This window comes from Medicago truncatula, chromosome 1, assembly GCF_003473485.1.
Source record: "Medicago truncatula cultivar Jemalong A17 chromosome 1, MtrunA17r5.0-ANR, whole genome shotgun sequence".
NCBI lineage: Eukaryota > Viridiplantae > Streptophyta > Magnoliopsida > Fabales > Fabaceae > Medicago > Medicago truncatula.
Window position 1 is genome coordinate 1,597,154 of NC_053042.1, and position 12,503 is coordinate 1,609,656.

General features: G+C 34.0%; 1 protein-coding gene across 1 annotated transcript; it reads right to left on the reverse strand.

Moving 5' to 3' along the window:
- Positions 1 to 3,173: 3,173 nt before the first annotated feature.
- LOC25481877 (protein ACTIVITY OF BC1 COMPLEX KINASE 1, chloroplastic) lies at positions 3,174 to 12,200 on the reverse strand. Its single transcript, XM_013610277.3, has 14 exons — positions 11,789 to 12,200; positions 10,584 to 10,790; positions 10,418 to 10,507; positions 10,173 to 10,319; positions 9,480 to 9,644; positions 9,183 to 9,323; positions 8,896 to 9,075; positions 6,516 to 6,711; positions 5,488 to 5,615; positions 5,151 to 5,222; positions 4,326 to 4,438; positions 4,066 to 4,213; positions 3,540 to 3,609; positions 3,174 to 3,453 (listed from the first exon to the last, which is right to left on the reverse strand). Exons 1-14 carry the CDS (start codon positions 12,029 to 12,031, stop codon positions 3,389 to 3,391), a joined length of 1,965 nt encoding a protein of 654 aa, XP_013465731.1. The 5' UTR covers positions 12,032 to 12,200; the 3' UTR covers positions 3,174 to 3,388.
- Positions 12,201 to 12,503: the final 303 nt, after the last annotated feature.

Here is a 12,503-nt window from a genome sequence, read left to right on the forward strand (position 1 = left end):
TGGTGTTGGTGTTGGTGTTTTATGTTTTTGTTTTTTTGTATAAAGGACTGGAGGGAGTATCCCACAAAGTCGATATAAACCCACAAAAACTATTAAAATGTTAAAGATTTTTATTTTAAAATTTCAATGAAATACATTCCCCTAAATTTTGTTTGTGAGATGAACTAAACCAAAAGTTTACAAAAGACTAAATCAAATTTGGTTACAAGTATTGAGAAGATGGATTGCATTTATTTAAAATAAAAAGAAAGGAAGAAAAAGATGGGTTGGACATGAATTGCAAAATGAACAAAAGAAAAGCAACTATTAATCAATGAACTACTTAATAAAAAAACCAAATATATAACAATGAGATAAAGCAAAAGATCTAGAGTGTTGTAAACAAAAAGAAAGGAGTTCTATATATGTCTTTGGTTCTCAGTTTTTTTATCCTTTTATACCCAAAATTAGGTTAAGGTAAGTGTGATGGAAACCAAAAATTACAGAGTTGGTGTTCCAACAAATTTGTTTCTTGTTTCGGTTCACAGAAATGGGATAAGAAAAAAGCAGTAATAAAGAGAAATTGGATGAAGCTTGAAATAGAACTATTCACAAAATTGGTAAGAGATAAAGAGTCCTGGATTGGATGATGAAGCTGAAATAGAATAGTCGGTTTTTTTGTTAGTTTATAATTATATTTATATTTTTCAAAAATAGTTAAAGAATGGACCGAAACAAAATATGAATCTAAAAATACATGTGTAGATCTTATGGACTTTTTTATTTTCATCTTTTTAATTAAATATTACAACAAAAATGGAAACTAAAGTGTAAAAATGCATGATAAATATTTTTAATTTTCGTTTGCAGCCCAATAACAAGAAACTTCTGAAAAGAAAAAAAAAATGTCCCCGACTTTATTTGTGGAATGGATATTGTTGCATGTAAGCAGAGTTTTGGGTTTAAATTTGGATGGAACACGTCACGTATATGTTTCAACCGTGGGACTCGACGCTTATTAGAGAGACCTTCATATTACACATTTGTTATCCTTTGCTTTGATCTCTAACATGAGCTGCCAGCCAACTTAACCCTCCATTAACAAACCTTCCAGCACCTATTATCAATGAGTAGAAGAACAGGTTATGCTGCTCATGCTACATAAATCTTAAAAACCAACTCATCTTATACTAGTTGATTAATTTTAGAGACCATACTTAATGAAGTCCTTTGCTAGGAAATCGTCAAAACACCACTTGACATAATCAAGCTTATATCGAAAATCCAAAATAACATCGACAGATTAAACAACAAAGATTGACTTTATCAACATCTCTCCATTTTTATTTTTTTTTGAAGGGAATCAACATCTCTCCATTATTTACTAAACTTCTCTCATTGAATTTCCAATTTTTCTAAGAGACCACAATGACTAATGACTCACACTCTAAGTTAACAATTGAAACTGAACAATTGCAGTTTTAGGGAAGCATGTATTTGATGTCACATCTAAAGACTAAGAGAAACATTAAGTCACTTCATAGAAAGTTTTCAAAAATTGAACAAATATCCTACCATTCTCCTGGTCAAGATCATTAGGAGGACCAGCCATTTTCTTCCCTTTTTTCTCTTCACCAAACCATTTTCAAAAGTCAAGTTCTTGATCATGAAGTGAAGACTATCAAAATTTTGTTGGATCTTAACGAATGACTAAGATAGTATCGAGTCTAGACGGAGTGCTAGATACGCAAAAATAACTACGCTTATTGGACACACTAAAGAGAATTTAGAAAAAATGCGTAGAGGAATCGTGAAAGCGTGGGAGTAACCAATATGAAGATCTATGCAAGTCACATATACCTAATTAAATATAGTCTAATGATTAAATCAAATATTTTTTAGATGTCATATGTGTATCTAGCAAAGGATAACAAATGACAAATATTTATGTTAACACAAAGATGATACTCAATGCATTCTGCACATATGACTCAGTTATTTTCTCATGTCAAAAATATCATGAGAAATGCGAGTAAACACAAATATGGTCTAATGATCTCTAACATGAGACTCATTTTTTACACATATCAAGGATAAATGGAAACACGACGTTTATTGGAGAGATCTTCATATGTTTCCATTTATCCTTGATAGTGCTTTTAAGGATTTAACTGAAAATGCACCACAATCAATGTTTCAACCATGAGACTCGACGTTTATTGGAGAGATCTTCATGTGTTGTCATTTATCCTTGATAGTGCTTTCAAGGATTTAACCGAGTATGTACCAAAATCAATGTTTCAACCATGAGACTCGACGTTTATCTGAGAGATCTTCGTGTGTTTTCATTTATTATTTATAGTGCTTTCAAGGATTTAACCGATAATGTACCACAATCAAATAAATATTTAACTTACATTGTTTCTATTATAGCGAAATTTTTTGACGAAATTGTTCCTATTACAATTTCCATTTTGGTGAAATTGTTCCCCTATTATAGTTGGATTTAACTGATTTTTTAATTAAAGATTTAAATAATATTATAAAAATGATAAAATTGTAATTATAATAGTTTAAATCGAAGATATAATTAGAAGAAAAATACTACACCATAATTATGTATTTCCTTTTATATATAGGTATAGAAATGTATAGAAAGATATATAGTTATAGATATAAAATCAGATAATCATGGCGTTTGGGAAATTCAACTAAATCGAAATCACATAATCGAACGTTAATGTTTAAAACTCATAGTCGAAGCAAAGTGTCAATTTTTTGTCTTACAAGGAACAAACAAGCTATAAACTGAATTCCCAGAGTAACAAATAATAAACAAGTTTAAGTTCTCAACTTGAATAAAGTTGGAACAAAATGTCGACAATAACTATTTTATTTTATTTTTATCTGCAGACAGAGTAGTAAATACGCTTAAAACTCACAAACACAAATAAGAGAGTGAGATAATGGGTTCGAACCCGGGACACCACAAAGATCCAACCTATCAATTTCGAAATTTGCCGGTTGAGCTGTGTAGGACTTACGGATATAGTATACTTGTTTGATATAAACAAAATTATACAAACGGTAGCAACATGATAAGTGGAGTCTAGTGAAGGAAATGATTTGACATACCAATGAGCAGCTGCAGCAGAAGTTAAAGAACTGAATGAATAATATATGTCGAAGGAAGCTCGAGGATCAATATGAACTTTTTTACTTCTTCCATTGAAAATTCAATTTAATATTTACTGAGAAATATATTGTTTCCTATACAAATTTACTAGTTATTTCCTTTACCAACCAAGTCTTGGCGGTCATTTATAATTTCATATAATAATCCTTGTGCAAGTATGCTCATCTGACTGAAACAATATTTGTATTTGCTATACACCGTCCAAAAATTCAACTATCTATCAGATAAGACTGACTCGCTCCATGAAAGTAGGAGATCCCTGACAACAGTTGGGAAGTCTACACCAAAAAGATATTTATATTCAGTTCACCTCATGCATATAACAATTGAACTATGACAATTACAGGATGCACAGGAACTTTACCTCGAGCTACTTCTACGGCCACTGAGGGTATATCTATCTGATCTTCAACCAACCTATATACATCGACAAGCTGTATAGAACACAAGTCAGATTCTCCATCACATAATTTGGATTCAATGCAGTCATATTATGACCGAACCACTGCAGTCATGTGATCGGAACCATTGGATGAAATCAGATGGCTCACATTTGAATCTTTTTAATAAATCCAATTTACCAACATGGTGTTGAGAGAGTTGGTAACATGGAAGCCTAACTCAACGACAACAACAAAAAAATGGTTGTCCCACTGCGATTTGGATATTAGTAATAGCCGGTCCAAATGACCTAAGCTTGTAGAGATACCCTGAGGCACCCATTAGGGCATCAAAGGCCCTAATTGCAATGGGTTAGCAAGATAAGCTATTTTGCTGCTATTGAATATGGCTTGTTCAATCATTCATCCGATGACTAATTGCATGATTGCAGTGAACCAAGATTGCAGGCTTAAAGATAGAGGAAAATGCTAGATATCATCGGGACAAACCTCTTCTATATGAAGCTTTGAGTCCTCGGTCAAAGCAAGTAGAAGCTGCCGGCGGATTCCTTCGTCAACAAAGAAAAGGCGAGCTCCATCTTTGATTGTATCAGTAAGGTCCAATTTTTTATTAACTTTCCAGTTTCTCTGGGTTTGCCTGTATAGATATGGTCTAGTGTGTAACATTGGAAGATGAACGGAGGTAACTAACCATGAAATGCAGGTTTTGTTTCTGCAATAATGTTATAAACTTAAAATAAAATACATACGTGTTTTTCACTTGCAATGCTGGATTGCTGCTCATCTTGGCCACATTTTCCTTTGCAAGAACAATAAGGTTTTCAAGCCGTTTCCACTGGAAAAGGCCATCTTTGAATAGAACCTAAAAGATTAAGTGAAGTACATCAAATTACGAGCAATATATATTCACATAGCAAGTGTGACTAGGTTAGATTGACAGATATTGATTACTAAGTTATCTCACAGGAAGTGTACAGAAAAGTTCACATAGGTAGGTATAAGACCGCTTAGATTTAGTGCTTTGACAGGCGGCAAGGAAGAGAGAAAGTGATTTACTAGCAAATCAAGTTTTAAGCACATCTGACTGAATTGTGTGCCCATATATTTTACATGTTTAAGACGGATTTGAAAAGAGAGCTTGTATTGCTTCCATATCCCAGTATAACAGAATAATCTTCCACTACTATAACACAAGTGAAGTAAGATACCAAGTAGATTTATTTAGCCACACCAAAAGACATGCATGTTGTGTCATCAATTCATGACTTTCATCTAACCAACTTCAAAATTAAACCCATGACTTCTAACCAACTATATCTAGAATGACCGTGACAAAAAGTACCCTTGGCTCATGAATTTGAATATAATGGGTAAAATGGCATCAATTCATACAGTATGAAACCTTGGAATGCATAGGTCACCTACTTTCAAATCCCCCCTCCTCCAAACAAAAATATGATAGTTGATACCAAGAATGGGCTTTCTTTTTGTTGATGGTCACAGACTAAACAGAATAGTAGTTATATATTATATGCACAAAAGCAAGTATATGCTCTTTGAAAAGCATTACTGACCTGTACGAGTCGTTCACGTAGAGCTGGATTTGGATCTGTTAGTAGTCGCTTAGCCACATATGGATATGCAACCTATTTGACATCCCGATGTTAATGTTGCAGTGACAAATAATGATAGAAAAGGGACAGTTGCCACGCCTTTTTTTATTTACAATAACAGACGTATATAGCAAAATATTAGTAATTATTTTGCTTCAAATACATATTATGAAACCGATTTCGTTCTTGAAATGCAACATTATTTATAAAATTAAAAAAAATGCAATTCTTAAAATAAAGTGCATACAACCTTTAAATCAAATTGAAATCTGGACAAGTCAGAATTGGGAATATTTACCTCAAGAAATTTGAAGTCAGGCTTCAGAGTAAAACATATGCCTTCTTGAGTCAATAAAGAACGAATTACGAGTGAAAACCTTTCTGGGATTCGAATGGGATAATTGTAAACCAACTGGTTAAACTTCCCTGTAGTATATTCATTAAAATATCAGTTGAGAATTTATGAAATTCGGCATGACAAAAAGCTTCTATTCTTGCCTTGTTCCCTCAAAAATGCCAAAAAAACATTGACGGAAATAATTTGAAAAACCATGATTCCATGAATGACGCTTCATTGACACATTGGTTACGATGCAAAAACAAAATATAATAATAATTAACAGATAACTACTGAATCCTGGATTACCATGAACTCATAATACCAAACTAAACTGAACCATTGTAATGTACAGATATATTACTTCTTTATTATAAAGCAACAGATTTGTCCCTTTCTTACGATATCTCTGATACCTTCTGCACGTTATCATTGAAGAAAGCTAAGAGGTAAGATGCAACAACAGTCACATAACCTGTACTGTAACTAGGGTCCTTAACTTGATTGGATTTCTTTCTTTCAGATTCAGGCAGTATACATAGTATAGTGTCTTGTTATTTTAAATTTCACTTCCAATATAAAAAAGCATTCAAACCAGATTGAGAAAATTTATTTCAAAAACATTAGAGTTTGGATTAAATGGCCGCTGTTATAATCCTAGAGTATTTTAGATAATCTAGGATTAGTTTCTTATCATAGAATATCTCACAATATTTCTTTAGACTAGTTTTCACATTTCTTTGTTATTTTCAATTTATCATTATTTGTTTCCTTATTTAATTAGGATTTGGAGTCTAATCCTATATTAGTATAATAAGAGTTAATGTTTAGTTATTGTATCAAATAACAATAGTCATCATCAATCATATCAAACCACATTCATAATTCAAAGTCTGCATTTCTTTCTTATTTTTAATCTAATACTCTATAACTTAAAATGTCACAAGGCAATAATTGTTTATATTAAGTGATGAAGTGAAAATGCCTACCAGTGACACTGCGAAAATTAAAATCTGCCAGTCCTTTTCCAGCAGAGTCTTGCCAAATTGCTTCTAAAGCAGGAACTATTGGAGAGACATCAGTCCCTGCTGCCAGGAAGCCTAATCTGGTGAAATCATTAGCCATTTCAGCATAGTCCTCATTCACAGCGTGTACAACAGCATCAGTTAAAATCTGTTTATTTTGCTGAGGAAAATGGAAGCAGATAAACATGTCAGCCACAAATTTTTCACTATTCTGCAAGGCCAGATAATATAGCATATGATTTAAATTATTATATATATTATTTTATTTTATTTTTTATACACACACATTCAAGACTGGAAAAATTAGAAAAAGAAAGCATGTGGCATGATTACCATTTGACTCTTTATTAGTGTACAAACATTTTTCTGCAGTTTCATGTAATTAGGAGGACAGGTTTGGTTTGAAGAGATTTTGTAAGCCATTATCTCCTTGTAATATCTTAATTAGGTTGGATTGGATATATCCTAATATGTGTTGTAAACATTCAGCAAACTTAGTAATCAGAAAATTAATATTTAGACTCTTTTCCTCTCTTTTCAAGTTGGAATTAGAACTCTTGATTTGGGAGACTTTGCTTCCATGGTAGAACCCTAGCTCCATTTCAGCCAGCCCTTAGGTGCTTTCATTACAATTCAGCTTTCTTTTCAACTTCACCATGCGTAGCCATCGCTGACAACTGCCAGAAGTTGCTTGGGAAAGCATTTCATGCACCTCCAGTTGTGCTGCTCATCATTGGCGCGTGCTAAAAGTCCCACCATCTCATTCTTCATTTGCAACACCACTAGCATAGAACAGGTCGTCAACATTCTGTGGTTCTATTTCAGGGTCGATTGGTTCCAACTCTAAATCATTTTACTAATATTTGAAAGCCCCGGACTATTACTTGTATGCTACACTCTTCTGTTTGAAATCCACACCACTTCTAACAAGAAATCATCCCTTATACTGTTGAACCACAATGACCTCTTCATATTGCAGGGTTCATATCATAGAAAATGGATCATCAGGCAATTAAATTGACAATCATCATGATATCATCACCATGTCTTATCTCCAGGGATGTCACTTTCAAGATAGAGTCCTTTTACGTTAGTTCTCAACTTCAGGAGGAGAATAGTCTAGAAGTTCACTCCCTTGAGTCATCACCTCTTAGACTAATGTTGGATCATCTTGTGCATGATTTGCATTTTCTTCTGGTACTGCTTCTGAGGACAATAGTACTCATAATTAAGGACCCTCAACCAGTATTAGTTCCAATATTAGTATCAATTTTGAACAAAACCAGAGATTTGAACTGATATCAGTACCAATATCAGAGATGGCAAAAACCCAACTTGATCCAACAACTAGCGAAGTCAATTTGCCCCCGTGAGTAGGGATCCCATCAAGACTGCCCTATTTGGGGCCTGCAGGAGGCATTTTTTTCCCGTGAGGACAGGAACGGGGAAGAAAATCCCCCCCAAAGAAAGTTTGGGGATGGTGATGGCCCCCACCATGCAGGTCCCCTTCCCCAACAATATTACCACAACATCCTTTACAAATATGTTACAAGTACGATTTTCTTGTCATTTTTCCTTTTTTTTTTTAAAAAAAAACATAATTTAAACAAATTAACACATCACATTACTCTTGTTCCCATTATTTCCAAAAAAAAATCCCATGTAGATCGAAATTCATCCTAAAAGTAATATAGAATTTACAACTTTTTTATGTTGTTAGATCCTCACGGGAAAGGGACAGGGGAGAAAATCTCCTTGTGATCAGAATGGGGGACATTTTGAGGGGCAGGAGAGTACGCCCGTCCCCACCCTGCCCCATTGACATCCCAGCAAACAACAACTTAAGTCATCAAAATTAAAGGTGTTTAGGAACTTTATCAAGGAGAAATTTGATAGTGGTCTCATAGCTATGACGTACATTCCTATAAGGCTTCTGTTGGCAAATGTATTAATCAAAGGACTTCCTACAGAGAAACTTCAAGAACTAACTTGCAATTTAGGAATGATAGAAACAGATATAACTCACCAGTTAAAGAGAGTGTATTGTGTGCATAATCACAACAATTATCGGGATTTGACTCTATTATTGTACAGATTTCTTTTTGTAGTTTCCTGTCTTTTATTAGATACTATTCTCTTGTAATTCTCTAGTTAACAGATTCAATATAGCCTATATATTGTAATCTATTTATTTCTATCAAACTTAACTCCACAGCTGTCTGGTGGAGAAACACAACTAAACATTTCATTACATGATATTTACAACAAGGAGACACAATTACTGGTAGCCATAGAAGGACTAACACAATTTTTTTTCCTCCATGCTAAGCATGTGAAGAATTACCTGACTAAGAACAGCAACATTGCCAAAGTCCACATATGCAATCCGTCCATCACGCATGGCAAAAATATTTCCAGGGTGAGGGTCTCCATGAAATAATCCAAATTCCAACAATTGTCTAAGTGCAGCACTCACACCAATTGTTAGAAATCCATCTAGATCAATACCACCTTCTTTAATTGCCTGGGTAACAAGATGAAAACTTATTAATCCATGAAATATAACAAACCACTTTCACTGACAACAGATACAATATATAGTAAAGGCATCAACAATCCAAGTAAACAAACCTGTGGATTGGTGCACCTAATACCATCAATCCATTCCATCACTAATACACGTGGCCCAGAAAGTTGTTTGTAAACAAGAGGAATTTTGACAGTGGGGTCGTTTTTAAAATTTTCTAGAAAATCTTCAATATTGCGGGCTTCCTGAAATAAAAAGAGGGAAATCAGAACATTTGTTTAGAACATATATACTGAGAAAAACACACTCAATATGCCAAGCAATGCTCTTATTTGATGCTTTAAGAAGTTCAAAGCAGAAAATAAACTACTATGACAAGCACAAAAAGTTCTGAAAGTTACCAATGTATAATCAAGCTCTTCCAAAAGCTTTTCACCAAATTCATCAACAATCAGCTCAGCATTACAACCCAGTTTCTGTATACTGATGCCGTTTAAGAATGAAGCTAAAGTACGAAATAGGAAAAGATCTCGATAAATTATGGGCTCTATCCCGGGCCTTTGAACCTGCATCACCAAGCTATGTCTTTAGAAGTGGATTTTCCCCTTTGCTTATATTTTAGTAAGATATATGAATCACTTTCATAACATACTTAAACAAAGCCAAATTTTTCAATCATAAATAGAAGACAGCAAAACGAGTATAACTAGAAAGGGGGGAAAGGGTCAAAATTTATATACCAACAAAAATAAACAAACAAAGAAACAAATGAAAGTAACTGAACTGGAACAGTATGAGTAAGAAAATATCAAAAAATCATCCCAACAAAAAATGATGAAAAAGTATAATAAAGTGCACGTGATTCAGGCAACAGCAGGAAATAAAACCATTATGAAAGTCTAAAGGTGATGGCTCAAGTACTGCAGTTATAAAAGTGAAAAAGCTAAGCATGTAAATTTTAAAAATATTAGTTGATCAAGCTATGGAGACTGCAATATAATCTGATGCCATGTCAGAACTTCTAAAAACCATGTAATAAGGGCTAAATTGGAAAAGCATAACAGAAATTTAATACAAGGTGAGTTCAATGAAACCTTTATAGCAACATCCTCGCCAGTGGCACGTAAAGTAGCACGGTAAACTTGACCTAAACTCGCAGCTGCTATAGTCTCTGATGAGATGCTGCTGAAAACAGTTTCAAGGGGCTGACCCAGTTCTTCCTCTATGATACCGAAGGCAATCTAAGACATTATTATGCCATACATCAGATGATAATTCTATGCTAACCACTTAGCATAAAATAGATTAAAAACAGTTGAGGCTCGGTAATTAGATTTACTTGATTGGGAAATGAAGGGACATCGTCTTGAAGAATGCAAAGTTCACTCATATAATCTTCTCTAATGATATCTGGCCTGTTTGCAAGGACCTGTCAAATGAAAGAAAATCTATGATCAACTGGTAAACACAGAACAAATGTTTGACAGAACTGTACAACAACACACCTGACCAGCTTTAATAAATGAAGGCCCCAGATCACACAAGAGGTTCCTAAGCTGTCGAGCACGAAATGGAACAACTTCTTCATCTCTTCCAACAAGGAAATCATACACCAAGGCAGACCAATACAAGCCCAGACTCAAAACTATCTCCACTCCTCGTGAAATTAGAGACAAAATAGATCCTCTTGATCCTAATACCTTATTCCTCACCTAACAGACAACAGGGGAAAAAATAATCAAACAAAATTTTCTTCAATTAGGAAACAAACATTCACCATATTGAAATAATATTTTCTAGTTCCACTACCCTCCCATGCTAAGATCAAACTATCCCCTTTCAATCAACAAGAATAACGAAAATGTACAGTGACTACCTAGTTGGACTATCAATCAAGTACCATATAAGTTGACAATGACTAACACCCAAAATTCAAAAATAATAAAACAAATAAATTAAGTTATGTAGTTAATCATTAAAAGCTACTATTTTCTCAAGCATTAGCCAAACGCAATTAGGGGTCTGTTTGGATTAACTTTTTTGAGATTATCTACTAGCACAAGCACTTGTGAGAGTGTTCGGGAGAAGTTACAAAAACAGCTTATGAAATTTCAGCTTATTTTCATAGGCTCTCCAAGATAACTTATGCAAACAGTCTAAACTAAAACAAATTAACTTTATTTAAGATTATCTACTGGCATAAGCATAAGCATAAGCATAAGCACTTGTTGTGAGACTGGCGCGTTTGGATTGGCTTATTTTTGAGCTTATGAAAAATAGCTTTGCAAATAAATAAGCTTTTATGTTATTTCATAAATCATAAGTACTCACTAGCGAAAATTGTATCTTCATATGTTATTTTTTTCATAAACTACCTTGACAAGCTTACGAATAATGCATAAAAGCTTGTTTATTTACATAAGCTGTTTCATAAGCTCAGAAGTAAGTCAATCCAAATGGGCCGTATTTGGAAGAACTTAGGAAGACAGCTTATGACATGTGCATAAGCTGTTTTCAGCTTATTTTCATGAGCTCTCCAAAATAGATTAAGAAAACAGCTTACACTTTATACAAAAACAATTTAACTTCATTTTATCACTTATATTAGAAATATCTTGTATACATAAACACTTGGTAACTATAAGCTGCAATGAACAATAAACTTCAATGATAACGCAAAACACAGCAAGAATGCTAAAAAAAAACGTACAATCTCAGGTGAGTACTTGCGGAAAGGTATACAAACACCACGCTCAATGTCAAGCTGCTCCAACGCACTGTTATTCGACTTTGAATTACTAGGCAGCTGCAACGGCCTCACAACCGCGCCGTTTCCAGTGGTCGAAGCCAAATTCGAAATTCGCACTCTCCGCACTTTCCTCTGCTCGATTCTGGGCGAGAGAGTCAATTGAGGAGAAACTGTGTACAGAGAGTTGACGCAGAAGGATTCCATGGAGAGTGAAGATGAAGAGAAATGAGATTTTGTGAACCCTAATTTGAAGAAGAAATTTGGGGCATTTTGATGCTGAAAGATGAAGATGAAGATTCTGAGAGTGAATAAGTTGAGAAGTTATTTGAAAATTAGTTTTCGTATTTAAATACGGAAATTGGGATGTGAGAAAAGTGTGAGGGTGGGGTTGGGAGGGAAAGGACAACCACATGAAAAAAGATCCAAAAATTTACAATACTTTGCATGTTTGTGTGGTCTACGTGGCCTAATAGAAAATCATTCATAAATGCATGTGCTTTTTTCTTATTTGGTCACTAATTTGGTAAGGATGGTTATAAATGGATAATATAGATGAGTGTCATGTTGTGTGAGGGAAATTATTTTTTACACTATGTTATTATATGTAAGAATCGAGGCTTGAACTTTAAATATCTCATTTATTCATCTTAAAATATGAATTATAGTTTCTAAGCTA

Bases quoted from the DNA above. Each gene is read 5' to 3' on its own strand.
- LOC25481877 (XM_013610277.3), bottom strand. From the start codon at position 12,031: ATGGAATCCTTCTGCGTCAACTCTCTGTACACAGTTTCTCCTCAATTG. The intron at 10,791-11,788 runs GTACGTTTTTTT...GTTGTCTGTTAG, and splicing joins GCAAGTACTCACCTGAGATT to GTGAGGAATAAGGTATTAGG. The intron at 9,324-9,479 runs GTAACTTTCAGA...TTTTTATTTCAG, and splicing joins AAGAGCTTGATTATACATTG to GAAGCCCGCAATATTGAAGA.